The following is a 14,048-nucleotide window of genomic DNA, read 5'->3' as shown; positions in this document are numbered from 1 at the left end:
TCTACGATTCCACGCCTCCTCTTTGTCCTCCTTCTTCTCGGTTTGCTTGGATCAACATATAGAGGAGGTATCTCTCTCTCTAAAATCTCCAAAGAAACTTCCCAAGATTCTTCAGAAGGCACATGACAAATTTCCTCACAATATGCAATTATGTAATTCTCCACCTTATAATATGGAGATGAGTACTCATAAATCCGCCTTCCAAAGTCGTCACCATATTGGACCCGAAGCGCTGCCATTGCATGTGGACAAGGTATTTTGTCCAGGTCAAAAGCTCTACAAGTACAAGATCTACTTTGCAGATCGACTGTCGCAACTACACCGTGACCGATGACGCTGAACTTGTAGTTGGCAATTTGATGGGCCAATAACTTGTTCCCCAAGTTGACAAATTTTGAATTTATTTTTTTAATTGAAGGAGCAAAGATGTTTGGTGAGTTGATGAACTTCATACGCCTCTGATGAATTTTTTTTGCAAACCTCCTGTTTATGGCATCAAATAAAGCAGTAATGGGAGATTCTCTTTCAACATTGAACATTGAGTTCACTGACTCAGCAATGTTTGATGTCATAAGATTATTCCTGTGAAAATAAACAATAACGTATTTCATTAACGTACAAAAGATTATAGCCGTTGGAAAATATCAAACAATTGCTTAAATATGTTGAAACAGCTAAGTGATATGTTAGAACAAGTGAGTTATTTGTTTCAACAAATGTGTTACTTGTTGGAAACAGCTTCAGTTATTGTCTCTGTGTCATAACAAAATGTAACAACTAAGTGAGTTGTTGAAACAAGTGACACTTGTTGCAACAAGTAAGTTAGTTATTCCAACAGATGTGTTACTTGTTGGAAACAGCTTCAGTTTTTGTCTCTGTGTCATAACAAAATGCAACAACTTAGTGAGTTGTTGGAGCGAGTGACTCAGTTGTTGCAACAAGTAAGTTAGTTGTTCCAACAGATGTGTTACTTGTTGGAAACAACTTCAGTTTTTGTCTCTGTGTCATAACAAAATGCAACAACTAAGTGAGTTGTTGGAACAAATAACTTACTTGTTGCAACAAGTGAGTCAATTGTTCCGACAGATGTTTAACTTGTTGGAAACGGTAATGTATGAATACCTATTTTCGGGGAAGAATACCCTACTCCATCTGTGCAATCCAACACGTTCAAGATGTTTGGCAGCCCCAGGGACCATATCTCTGATTTGATTGAAATGGTCATTGAACTCATCTATATTGTACGATTTTGCTGCTTTATAAAACTGAGATACGATCTTTGCATTGTGAAAGTTGGTTCGGAGATTTTTCCCAAGGTGCCTCATGCAACAACCATAATGAGATAAAGGGAAGACAATTGAAATCGACTTTTTGATACTTGGATGCCTATAAAAAATTATCCACAACTCAGTGGTATCATCTACAAAGCTTCTCATTTGTTCAAGAAAAATATTTGTATGAGGCATCACACTCCTTGTACACTACACAAAATGCCACAGGAAAAACATGATTTTTCGCATCTTGTGCCACGGCTGACAACAACACTCCTTTGTACTTTCTCTTCAAGAATGTCCTATCGATAGCTATGACTTTTCTCATTTGCGCAAAACCAAGCATCCAAGCCTTATAGGCTACAAAAAAGTACTTAAACTTCCTATTATCATCAACCTTCAATGCCGTCATACTTTCTGGATTTGCGAAACGAAGCATATAATAATACACATCAAGCGCTGCATACCTGTGCTCATGTGTCCCCCTTGTCAAAGCCTTAGCAATCTCTATGCCCTTACAGACCTTCCAATAACTTACCTTACAACCCAATTCTGTGCGGAATGATTGACTCATATCTTTTGTAGATGAGCCTTTACCGTCAGGAAACCTATCTTTGAAGTATTCACCAATGACTTTCGCTATGGCGTGAGGATTATGGCTAGTAATATGCTCAGAACCACATGTGTGATACTTTACGTAGGTTGTAATACAAAATCTGTCAGAACTTAAAAGCTTCATAGCCCTCAGCCACCACTTGCACTCCGGATGTATACATCTAAAGCAATACACAGTGCAATTAATCATCTTCTTGAGTGTAAAATCTTTTTTCACGCAAGCAAGTTTCAACATAGTTGCTAGTTCTTCCTTGCTCTTGATGAATTCCTTTATAAAAACCTGTTTCATCATCTTGAACATGGCTGGACTGTGTCAATTGTGCAACACACGGTGTATTGCTCGCAACTTCAGGTATAGGAATCGGCTCACCCCCACTTCCATTATCTAGAATATCCATATCCACCCCATCCAATTTATCATTTAACACATCTTGTTGGTTTTGACCTAAATTATGGTTCTCTACCAGGTTTCCAACCACATATACCCTTAAAATGGGCCTAGCTACATCATTCAAATAAGTACGCAAACAATCCTGATCGGATATCTTAAAAGGCAAGACCCTCTGGTTTTCAAAAGAGCTATGCATGTAAGTGATAGAAAGATCTTTTGGTTCACAAGTTAATTCGAATAGGTGATGATTAAGTTCGAAAAATCATCAAACACAACATCTCTTTGACGATCATCGCTATCGTCTCTAACATGTGACTACTCTTCCATCACCAAATATATCGATTGTTCTTCTCGATCCATTCACCATGGCAATAAACACCTATTGTTATTGAGTCCCCCTATTAACGGTACCTGAATATATTTTGTTTTTTAAAAAAGAGTCATGACAGTATAGTAACAAAATGCAATAACTTAATGACTTGTTGGAACAAATGAATAAGTTGTTGCAACAAGTGTATTACCTGTTGCAACATGTACTATACTTGTTGCAACAACTAACTAATATGTTGGAGTCAGCTTCAGTTTTTGGATTCTGTTTCATCCAAAGACAGTTGAAGATGTCCAACAGATTAATGAGTTGTTGCAACAAGTATAGTACTTGTTGCAACAACTAACTAATCTGTTGGAGTCAGCTTCAGTTTTTTGGGTTCTGTTGGACTGAAGTTGAATCCAACAAATTAGTGAGTTGTTGCAACAAGTAAACTACTTGTTGCAACACGTAGTACACTACTTGCAACAACTCACAAATCTGTTGCAACTTATTCATACGACGTATTTAGCAACAATTAGTATAGAAGTTGCAACAACTACATAATCTGTTGTAATTGTGGCAGTAACTACAATAGTTATTGCATAAACTACAACAGTTGTTGCATAAACTACAACAGTTGTTGCATAAACTACAGCAGCTGTTGCGGAAACTACAACAGTTGTTGCAAAACTTTAGAAGATCTTATACAACAACTTTAGCACTTGTTGCAACAAATACAATTGCTACTATAAATTGTTGGAAAATCAACAGCAAAACCCGGATAAATAATTGAAACAAAAAAACATTATTTTACTTACCAAATGAGTGGAAATCACTTATGAAGTAATGCCCGGCCAAAAAAATTGCAAAATCTGGTGGTTTCGTTTTTTTCTTTGCTGAGCAAATTCTTCAAAATAGCGCAAAAATAGAAGAAGAAGAAGCAGGGGAAGCAGCAATACTTATGAAGTAATGCCGAGGTAGACACGAATGAAATCCAGCCACAAAATTGCAAAATCTGGTGGTTTCGTTTTTTTCTTTGTTGAGCAAATTCTTCAAAATGGCGCAAAGAATGGAAGAAGAAGAAGCAGGGGAAGCAGCAATGGAAGACGAGGAAGAAGAACGGAGAGAAAAAGAATGAGAACGAGCGGACGGAGAAGAAGAAGAAAGAGGAGGAGGAAGAAGAAGAGTGGAGGGAAAAAGAGTAAAAATGAGGGCGGCTATTGACGCCTTTTTTTTTTGGTAAAATTTCTCAAATGACTACCTTATTGTAGCTTCCTACCATTTGTAACTACCCTTTTTAATATTACAATTCGTAGCTAAAAATCAGCTGATTTGTGTATGTTTTCGGATGTATTTGTTGTCAGCAAATACATTAGCATACGGTAAAAAAGGGAACAACTTCCTTTATTTTAGCCTCTAAACGTGGTGATATTAAATGCGAAATCAATATATTTTTTAACTTCCTTTCCACATAATTAGCTGTAATATTCCCTTTCCTTACACGATTCTCTTCTTCCATTCATTCTTCAACAGTCAAAAACGTAAAAATTCAAAATTCAAAAATAAATCTTCAACACATCTGAAAATGCAGTAACAAACACGTCAATCATCAGGTAATTCGTGCAAAAAGACCGTTTTTGATTTCACAAATTTCGTATATTCAATTTGTATTTATGTGATTTCAATTGTTTTCTTGGATCATAATGTCAAAGTTGTTTATTTCTTCGATTTTTTTTTTTTTTTTTTTTTTCTGTCTTCATCACCGATATTCGAAAATAATAATGTAATCTTATTGTAAGTATGTTAATGTACATGAATTGTTAGGAATCCAAAAAAAAAAGGATCCAGGTTCATATCTTTTATTTTTAAAGCTAAAACTAAGTATTTACGAAGTGTAACAATATGTGTATGTTATATTGAAATATGTTTTCTCTTTTACACGTTCCAATAACTTTTCAAAGTTTTCATCAATAACTTTCCGAAGATCCAGTTCATATCTTTTTTATTCCTGAATCTAAACTATGTATTTCTTTTCTGTAATTCAATATCTAAACCATGTATTTCTGAACAATGTAATTCAATAGTAGCTCAACTATGTATTTTTATAATATCTAAACTATGTATTTATGCACCGTCTAAACTATGTATTTATAAACTATGTATTTATGAACAATGTAAACCGAACTAGCTCAACTATGTATTTTTATAATATCCAAACTATGTATTTATGCACTTGCCTAAACTATGTATTTATAAACTATGTATTTCGAACAATGTAAACCGAACTAGCTCAACTATGTATTTTTATAATATCCTCACTATGTATTTATGCGATGTCGAACTATGTATTTATAAACTTTGTATTTACGAACTATCTAAACTATGTATTTGTCAACTATTTTTCATGCTAATCTATGTATTCTGAAGTGTAATTCAATATGTGTATGTTATATTTTAATTATTAGTGAGTAATTCTAATTTGTATAAATTATTTAAATTTGAACGTGAATCTTATGTAGGGCATACATATTACAGGTTTTATGTCGACACAGTGATTCAAGGAATTTTTTTTTTTTTTTTATAAAATGGCCAATATTTCATCATTGATTAGACTCTCGGTATTTGGAACGACGAGAATAAATACGTCAATTACAAAATCGATCTTGTGACTTTCAAGGAGTATTCGACGTATGAGGAATTGTTACAAACGGTTGCAACACAATTGAATTTGGACACGAAAATGAAAAACATAAGCATAAAATACATGGTTGAAGGTGATTATATTCCAATGGAAATTCACAATGACATGGGTGTTAGGGTGTATGTGGAACTGAAGAAGGAGAACAAAGCATTACCAATGTACCCATTATGTATCATTACAACTGATAAAATCATGGAGATATGTATATCGGATGAGAGTTGTGTTGAAGGTGATTATTTGCAAATCGGATACACGAATCAAACAGGTTGGTTCCCATGATTTTGCATCATCAAGTTGTGGAAAGGCTTATTTGTTATTCGAAAACAACAAGGGTATGGTTATTGATGACAAGAACCAAAAAGTAGTTGCCGTCGATCAAGTATACAAGGATAAAGATACATTAAAATCTGTGATGGTGAACTATGCAATTACGAATAGGTTCAACTATCGGACAGAAAGGAGCAATGCAATAAGGTACTAAATGTGCATTTGTTTATGTATTTGCAATCGTGTGTGTGTTATGTATTTGAACCGTGACAGTGTATGTTTGTTAGTTTGTACGAGTGGAAGTATTTCTCAGCATGTGTATGTTTATTATAAAGTAGAATCAATACTGATTTGTATGTATTTGTATTCATAAATAATGTATTTGGTCTGGTTTGCATTTGATTAACTTATTTACATATGGTAAAGTTACTCATCTGCATGTCCTTTGTATTAATAAAACAAGCATAAATACACTACTGATGTATTTTACATGAATGTGTTTTTTTTTTATTATTTCTTTTATTTTTTTGTTGTAGCTACACTCTTGTGTGCGTATCAGTAGAGTGTGATTGGAAATTCAGGGCGTCAAGTGTCGGTAAGTCAGGAATGTTTAGAGTTAGGGAGTTTCAAGACAAACATACATGTCCATTGAAGGAAAAGGTTTATTCCCAATGCCAAGCTACAAGTCGGTTGATAAGTGGGATTGTCAAACCAAAAATATCAAATCATAAGAGGAAATATACGCCTAAAGACATTGCGGAGGACGTCAAAAATGAATTCGGAATGGATGTGTCGTACATGGTTGCTTGGCGGGCCAAAGAAAGGGCGATGAACGATTTAATGGGTGAGCCGGCTGATTCTTATAAAAGACTACCTGGATATCTATACATTTTGGATAAGACTTACCGGGTTCACATATCGAATGCGTAAAACACGCGAAAATGAATTTACGTATGTTTTTATAGCACTATATGCATTTATCAAAGGCTTTGATTATTGTCGGCCAATTGTGGTGGTTGATGGAAGCCACTTAAAAACACCATACAATGGAACATTTGTCTCGGCAAGCACATTCGATGGTGCAGGTATGTCAAAAAATACATATTAATTTATTATGTCAATGTATATTTTATATATTTTTGACAAATACAAAATGTATTATATTTTTTTTTCTTCTTAATTGTATCTCCGAGCAACATACTTCCCTTAGCATATGGTGTGATTGATTCTGAGAATGACAGATCATGGACGTGGTTTTTTGAGCGTTTCAGAGAATCATATGGAATCAGAGAGAATATGTGTATCGTATCAGATAGGCATGAAAGTATAAATAAGGCTGTTTGTAGAATTTATCCAGAAGTTGCACATTATGCATGTATTTGGCATCTGTGGGGTAATGTATGTAAGAAATACAAGAAGAGCCATGATGTGTTGAGTCCTGTTTTTTATTCCATGGCAAAGGCATACACGCAGGATGATTTCGATGAGTTGATGGGAAAGGTTCAAAAGGTAGATATGCGTGTGGTGGAGTATTTGGAATCGGCTGGTAGAGACAAGTGGGCTAGATTGTATGCATCTGTTAACCGAGGGTGGACAATGACTTCTAACATAGCAGAGTGCATTAACCGACATCTTCTTGCAGCTAGAGAACTGCCTATATATGACTTTCTCGAAGAAGTTAGAAGGATGTTTGGGAGATGGAATTACAATAACCGGAGAAATGGAACATACACGTTCACTACACTCGGTAAAAAGTTTCAGGAGATGCTATCGATCAACGAGTATCTATCTCTACGAATGACGGTACGTTTCATTTTAATGCGTGTAATAATTTATTTGACAAACTTGTACTTGTACTAATCGTGTTTCTACGCATTATACATTTGTGTATTTGGTATCCATGAACAGTTAGTGTTAATGTAAATTACGATGAATCTTTGAAAATTGATATGTATTTGTTTAATGATTTTTTCATTTATTTTAAAATTCTGATTGTTCCAATAACAAATACATGTAATATTTATTTTGCGGGTAGAACCGTCAACGAAATTCGTGTACACGATACATGATGGAGGACGACGATTCATTCTTGATTTGAGTAGCAGAACTTGCAGTTGTCATATGTTTCAACTAGATGAAATCCCCTGCCCGCATGCATGGGCTGTCATTAAAAAGAAAAATCTGGTTGCTGAGGATTATTGCTCTGATTTGTTCAAACCGGCGATCGTGTTGAAGACATATGATATACCGGTGGATCCTCTACCCGACGAGCGTGAATGGAACATTCCCAACCACATCTTGGTGGATGTTGTTTTGCCCCCAAGATACAAGAGACCGCCTGGTAGGCCAAAGAAGAGGCGTGATAAGCCTTTAAGTGAATTGTTGTTTGGAAAGGGCAGACATGCTTGCAGTACTTGTGGACAACTTGGGCACAACAGACGTTCATGTAGTTTTGAGCCTCTGAGGAAGTGAATTTTCCTTGTGTTACTATCAATTTAACTTTTTTACCGAAGATAGATTGGTTATTTAGGTATTTGAACACTTGTGTCAAAAACTTCCATTGACACTTGTTGTAGTACTATATAAATTTTTGCAATGAAATGAATGTCCCATTCAAAATGATCTTAATTGAATTTTTTTCACGATACGTATGGTGTTTTTTTCAATATCAAAAAATAATGCGTAATTGGTAAACTAACATACATATTATATACGCAAAAATGATAAAGTTGTTTTTATTTTGGAATTTTGTTGGATTGGAGGATCGTAGTTGTGCTGGTAATGTCAACTTAAAATTATGTATTTATTGGCCTTCTGAAAATTGTTTAAACTGTAATAGAACATACATGGTTTTTGTGTTCCTGGTGTCTGAAATTACACGGTAACGTTCATGTATTTTTAACACAAAAAAAGGCAACCCATGTTCCGGTATGAAAAATGGTGTTGTCTATTCAACCTCGTATCTTTTTGGGTGTATTTGATATGTGCTGGCCATATCAAATACGCAAGATGTGTTTATTAACCTAAAACATATCTAAAACATACATATTTTGTGAACCTGGGGAATTAAAACATACATATTTTGTGAACCTGGTGAATAAATGTATTTGTGGATTCATGGTGTCGCATTTTACTGTATTTTTTCAAAACTTCAGATTTATTTGACAATATATGGAACTAAGTACTTCAAACATATGGAACATAAAAACCACCGAGATTACTTTGGTTAAATGATAATTATCCAACATAAGTCAAAATACATCTAAAAAACATCGATTGTTTGCAGTAATGAATGAAAAAAGGACAAAAAACATGGAATGCACGAATAGTATTTATCAAACATCAATTGCATCTACGGTGTCATAATCGATTGGTTGCTGATCGGTCTTGGTGGAACTTCATTATCACTCTGCATTGTCGAACCTTGCCTTCGAGCGTAGTCCCATAAGAGTGCACCGTATCTCATACGCTGCATGTGTGCATCAATGACATCCGGAATCCTTTCACCCGATGTCAAATACTCGGCATATCTTTTTGCCACAAAAACACCACAGTCCCTAAAAAAAAAAAAAAAAAAAGAACTTTTATTAGAAAATATATGTTTCAAGTTCTAAACAAGGTATCTCAAGTTCAAACAACTCATGTATTTTAGAAGAATAATAAATTGATATGATATATCATGTATTTGATACTCTATGATATTTTAAAAAATGTATGTCTATAACTTACGTGCTACCAGCTTCTTTGCGGCAGTTATCAACATAGACAACTTCAAGGATATCGATCTGTCCCTTATCCGCATATGCTGGGTCTTTCACCAAATCTATGCTTTTTTGATTTACATAGAATCCAGCCAGATGTAGGAAATGTGGCAGCAGTGTAGCAAGCTTTTTTATTTCATTCCTAACAACTGCGTTGTGCCCGGTGATTCGAGTTGTAAACAACATTTTTTTTTTTTTAAAAAAAGAAGGTAAAATAATGAATGAAAAACTAATGATAAAATATTTAATTCATCATTAAAAATACCTGTCCTTGAATGAAAGGAGTACCAATAACCAATGATTTTCTTCTTGTATATTCACCGGTATTAGCACGTTGTCAACGGTATGCCACGGGACATTGGCAATAAGCCTGTGGCCCTTAACATACTCAATCAATACTTGCTCTTCAGTTGCCACATTTGTCTGTGTTTCAACATTGCGATATGCATGGTGGACCACATCAATTCTCTGCTTGAATAGGCGACAACGGCAGAATCTCGAAATTGTTCCTTTTGTCATACTTTCCTTTCTTCCGAAAGTAATAGAAAATGACGTCAATGTGCTGGTTATGTTAAAAAATACATAAATTAGATCACAGTCAAATACGTAAAACAGCATTGTAGTAGCAAAAATGTAAATTTCAGAACCTCTCTGTATTTTATAAAAACACAGCAGAAGGAATGTCCTGAAAATACTTCCAGCTGCTGTGTATTTGTAAAATACACAACAGCTAAAATACACAAAGTGCATGTGTAAAACAACTAGTTGATAGGCATATCGTTGCTGATAAAAAATCACCTCGTCATTCCAAAGCTGACCATCCATCGATAACAGAAACCAGTTCTTATCATTGACAGTTGTGATGCCAAAATTGAATTTGACTCCATTGTCAAAACCTGCCATTTTTTTTTTGTAATGGTCTTCGTAGTTCTTTCTGCGGCAACAAAAAAACCAAAATACCTCAACTTATTCACAAAAATCATGCGGAATCACTATATGTAAAACTATGAGAAAAACACATACTTGCTATCGTGCCTCACAAGCGAGACCGTTTCGAAGCCAAGTACGATATTCATTCACCATCTGTACATCAAGTGGACTAGTAATGGGATCTATGTGGAATGGATATTTTTTTTCAAACCCATGTACATGATTCTTTCCCGAACTACTACCTGTGTATTTGGTCTTTAAACATTAACAGTTGCGTATTAAAAAAACAAACTAGTAAATTAAAAAGAAGATATATACCAAAATCTGTCACAAACGGTGAAGACTTGTATTTACTGGGGCGTGTAGCTCGTGTGACTGATGGATGTAACATGATTTCTTTCCCTGGGGTTTGGCTTGGTAAATACTCATCAGGCAACAACCACTGAGACAACGGCTGCGCGTTAGAAACTGCTGCCTGGGGTTCCTCTAAGACAGTTGAGCTGGTGTTTTCCTCGGGTTTTTCTGCTTGAACTTGTTCGTTAGTCATTTCTGATTTTGCTATATTTGCTAGCACCTGTGCGATCATCTACTCAAAAAAAAAAGAAAAAAAAAGAAACATTATTCAATCAATTGTATGATACATTTTAAAACAGAAATAATGGGTGAATCAGACTTCGTTGTTATCGAACCTCAGAATTATTTGAATCATCAGAACATTTTTTCTCTTCCATAGTATGTTTCCCCGCACGTTCAACCGAAGTCTTCGGTTCTCCTGAAAGATCACCTCCTTCTGCAATCTCTTCGGTTGAAGCTTCCATCGTATCGCCGCTCTCATTGCCAATATCAAATTGAATATCCGGTGCAATGCCCTTTTCCTTAAAAAAAACACATGCCAAAAGTCTATTAAAAAACATGAATTTAATATATAAAGAACTACATAAAATACATTAATACATGAGAAAGTATTTGTTGATGATGTCCAAAATCGTAAACAAATACATAAAGAAAACAAGAACCGTCATGTCATCAAACAAACAGTACACAAACAAATACATGACACTACTCTTTTGTCATATTAATATCAAATACATAATATTTTGAATGCAAGTATCTCCCAAATTTTCTGAATTATATTTTTTTAAAAATAAGATATACAAAATGAGTAAAAAAATACCTCTGTTGGATCCACTGGACGTTCAACCGAAGTCTTCTGTTCTCCTGAATGATCACCTCCTTCCGCAATCTCTTCGGTTGAAGCTTTCAGCGTATCGCCGCTATCATTGCCAATACCGACTTGAATATCCGAAGGCAAGACCCTTCTCCTTATAAAAAACACAAAGCCAAAGTATATAAAATATATGAATCTAATAGATAAAAAACTATATTAAATACATAAATACATAGAATGTATTTGTTGATGATGTCCAAACGCAGTAAACAAATACATAATGAAAACAAAGGAATAAATCATGTCATTAAACAAAACGGTACATAAAAAAAATACATGACACTACCGTTTTTCATATCAATAACAAATACATAAATACACTAAAAAAAACATATACCTCTCCGATGCACATCACCCGTATCGCCTCCATGTGAGTATCGTCACCATGGTCCATGTAATCATCACTTGTTGATGTAAGTTGCCATCATGTAAAGGGACTTGAGTTTCACTGTCATCATCCTAAAAAAAAATATGTATTTGTTAGATACATATGCTTCCTACTTCACATTGAAGGTAATCGTTTGAATATGTATTTATTGATTTTTTTACCTTTTCTGAGTTTTGATTCCCTTTGACATGTTCCAAAACTTTTTTGAAATTTTTATCAATAGTTTTGCGAAGATCCTTGAGCTCGCAAAAAACAACCTTGAATTCAAAGAAGCACCTAAATGGTAAAAACAACAAATTCATCGTAAAAATCCTCATTTGTTGTAGTTTGATGAATATCAAAATAAAATTAGAAAACTTACTTCCTGCTTAAATTGATTAAGTTCGTGCCTCAAACTTGTGAGGTCAACTGATGTGCTGGTTGATACATCGTCAACAGGAACGCGGTGGACACTTGGAGCCGCTTTTTCTTTTTCCTTTGATTGAACTGGCTTATCTACCACCGAAGCAGATTTTTTAGATGATTGACCAACTGTAGGTTTTTTTGGGATTGTGGTTGGTGGCTTCGACCAAGCAATGCCGCCGTCAACATCTTCCGGGCTTCTTGTGCGGTGGAGATTTTGAAGCATCGTTCTTTTGAGTTTTCTTGGCAGCGGCAATACGGGGAGGTGTTGTGGTAAAATCGCATATTCATTTTCCTCCTCTTGGTGTGTTTGGGATGGTGGTGCACGTCCGTCAAGCCGGTATGCACGCGCACCAAGCTTCTCAACCTCTGATATGGTCGGAACAATGTTGTTGAATTTACAACTAATCTCCTGCACATAATGTATTGTGAACTGTCAGTTCAGAACTGCTGTGTATTTTACAAATACACACAGACCGAGAATGCTGAAAAAAATACCTACACAGCAGACCGAGATTGCTGAAAAAAATACCTAACTGTATCTTACAAATACACAGAAGCCAAAATACGCAAAATGCACGTGTAAAAAAACTAGTTGATATTTAATGTAAGTATTTTACCTCACCGTCCTTAAACATGCCCAACATCAAGTAGTTAACTGATGGCTTTTGGTTCACCGTTCTCCGCTTAAACATTCTTGGGATTCGCTTCCGGTTTTAACCATTAAATTAGGGTCAACATTAGAGCAAAGACTCATATATCCACACTTGCATAGCAAAAGGGAAACCCCGTAGACAATAAAACTGCTTCGGCTTGTCCATCTTGTGGTGAATACTCTTAATCAAATCATCGAATGCTTCCTTACCCCAAGTATATTCATTGTACTGTTCACTCTCCACCAAGTCAAAATGATGTCTTGGGACTGTGACGTTCCTCTTTTCACTTGAAAGTATGTAATTATGAATGAAATACAGGATAGCAATCTTTACAGAGATCTTCATCTTGCGTTATCACCAACACCCCAATCCTTGTCTTCAAAGCACTTATTTAAAGTCATCTTTAAAACACTATTACCAGAACCACCGAAATATTGATCCAACAATCTGTTAGGACCCTCGTCGAAAATAATTTCATCCCCGTAACACTTCAAACTAGTAATTAAAGAAAATTCAAAAAGACCGAATGTCAATTCCGTCCCATTAATATCGATAACAAACGCATCGCTATTACTACGCTTCAATTCCCTAACCATAAAACACCTAAATAATCCGACCCCGCACCTCGGTATCAACTTGCATCCGCATATATTTTCCAAAAACAAGCCTTGGAAAATAGCTTGAATTGTCTATCGGTCGGCTTTTTCCTTCAACTCATCCTTAATGTTATTGTTCATATATGAAGCATAACGTATCGGTTGAGCGGGGGACGTTTAACCAGAATTTGAGGCCTCGAAAGTTTGAATAGAATGGCAACACATGAGATACAAAAATACATGCGAATGCTATCCCATATGAAGTGTTCGATCAATAAATACATGCAAATAACAACACCATTAATTTGGAGGCCCGAAAGTTTGAATAGAATGGCAACACATGAGATACAAAAATACATGTGAATGCTATCCCATATGAAGTGTTCGTATCAATAAATACATGCAAACAAAAACACAAATATTAAGATGTTTAGATGACAAAAGTTGAACAAATACACCTTTTATCTGAAACATACACATGCCTGCTTTTTAAAACATACATAACCAGTTCTTAATTTGAAAAATTGCACAA

General features: G+C 35.1%; 3 protein-coding genes across 3 annotated transcripts; 2 read left to right on the top strand and 1 right to left on the bottom strand.

The window, feature by feature from the left end:
• The first annotated feature begins 4,947 nt into the window (after positions 1 to 4,947).
• LOC132048975 (uncharacterized) lies at positions 4,948 to 6,485 on the top strand. Its single transcript, XM_059439655.1, has 2 exons — positions 4,948 to 5,762; positions 6,092 to 6,485. The coding sequence occupies exons 1-2, from the start codon at positions 5,500 to 5,502 to the stop codon at positions 6,483 to 6,485; spliced, it is 657 nt and encodes a 218-aa protein (XP_059295638.1). The 5' UTR covers positions 4,948 to 5,499.
• A 116-nt stretch (positions 6,486 to 6,601) lies between these two features.
• Positions 6,602 to 8,027, top strand: LOC132048974 (uncharacterized). Its single transcript, XM_059439654.1, has 3 exons — positions 6,602 to 6,640; positions 7,017 to 7,302; positions 7,690 to 8,027. Exons 1-3 carry the CDS (start codon positions 6,602 to 6,604, stop codon positions 8,025 to 8,027), a joined length of 663 nt encoding a protein of 220 aa, XP_059295637.1.
• A 1,822-nt stretch (positions 8,028 to 9,849) lies between these two features.
• On the bottom strand, positions 9,850 to 12,959 carry LOC132048973 (uncharacterized). Its single transcript, XM_059439653.1, has 8 exons — positions 12,885 to 12,959; positions 12,224 to 12,676; positions 12,024 to 12,119; positions 11,830 to 11,933; positions 11,421 to 11,568; positions 10,936 to 11,121; positions 10,565 to 10,832; positions 9,850 to 10,488 (listed from the first exon to the last, which is right to left on the bottom strand). The coding sequence occupies exons 1-8, from the start codon at positions 12,957 to 12,959 to the stop codon at positions 10,343 to 10,345; spliced, it is 1,476 nt and encodes a 491-aa protein (XP_059295636.1). The 3' UTR covers positions 9,850 to 10,342.
• Between the last annotated feature and the right edge of the window lie 1,089 nt (positions 12,960 to 14,048).

The sequence above is a fragment of the Lycium ferocissimum genome, chromosome 3 (genome assembly GCF_029784015.1).
Source record: "Lycium ferocissimum isolate CSIRO_LF1 chromosome 3, AGI_CSIRO_Lferr_CH_V1, whole genome shotgun sequence".
Lineage (NCBI taxonomy): Eukaryota > Viridiplantae > Streptophyta > Magnoliopsida > Solanales > Solanaceae > Lycium > Lycium ferocissimum.
This window is presented reverse-complemented; position numbering and strand designations above follow the sequence as displayed.

Bases quoted from the DNA above. Each gene is read 5' to 3' on its own strand.
- LOC132048975 (XM_059439655.1), top strand. From the start codon at position 5,500: ATGAGAGTTGTGTTGAAGGTGATTATTTGCAAATCGGATACACGAATC. The intron at 5,763-6,091 runs GTACTAAATGTG...TTTTTGTTGTAG, and splicing joins GAAAGGAGCAATGCAATAAG to CTACACTCTTGTGTGCGTAT.
- LOC132048974 (XM_059439654.1), top strand. From the start codon at position 6,602: ATGGAACATTTGTCTCGGCAAGCACATTCGATGGTGCAG. The intron at 6,641-7,016 runs GTATGTCAAAAA...TCCATGGCAAAG, and splicing joins AAGCACATTCGATGGTGCAG to GCATACACGCAGGATGATTT. The intron at 7,303-7,689 runs GTAAAAAGTTTC...TGTTTCAACTAG, and splicing joins ATACACGTTCACTACACTCG to ATGAAATCCCCTGCCCGCAT.
- LOC132048973 (XM_059439653.1), bottom strand. From the start codon at position 12,959: ATGTTTAAGCGGAGAACGGTGAACCAAAAGCCATCAGTTAACTACTTG. The intron at 11,934-12,023 runs GTAAAAAAATCA...ATTTTTTTTTAG, and splicing joins GGAATCAAAACTCAGAAAAG to GATGATGACAGTGAAACTCA. The intron at 10,489-10,564 runs GTATATATCTTC...CCAAATACACAG, and splicing joins ACCGTTTGTGACAGATTTTG to GTAGTAGTTCGGGAAAGAAT.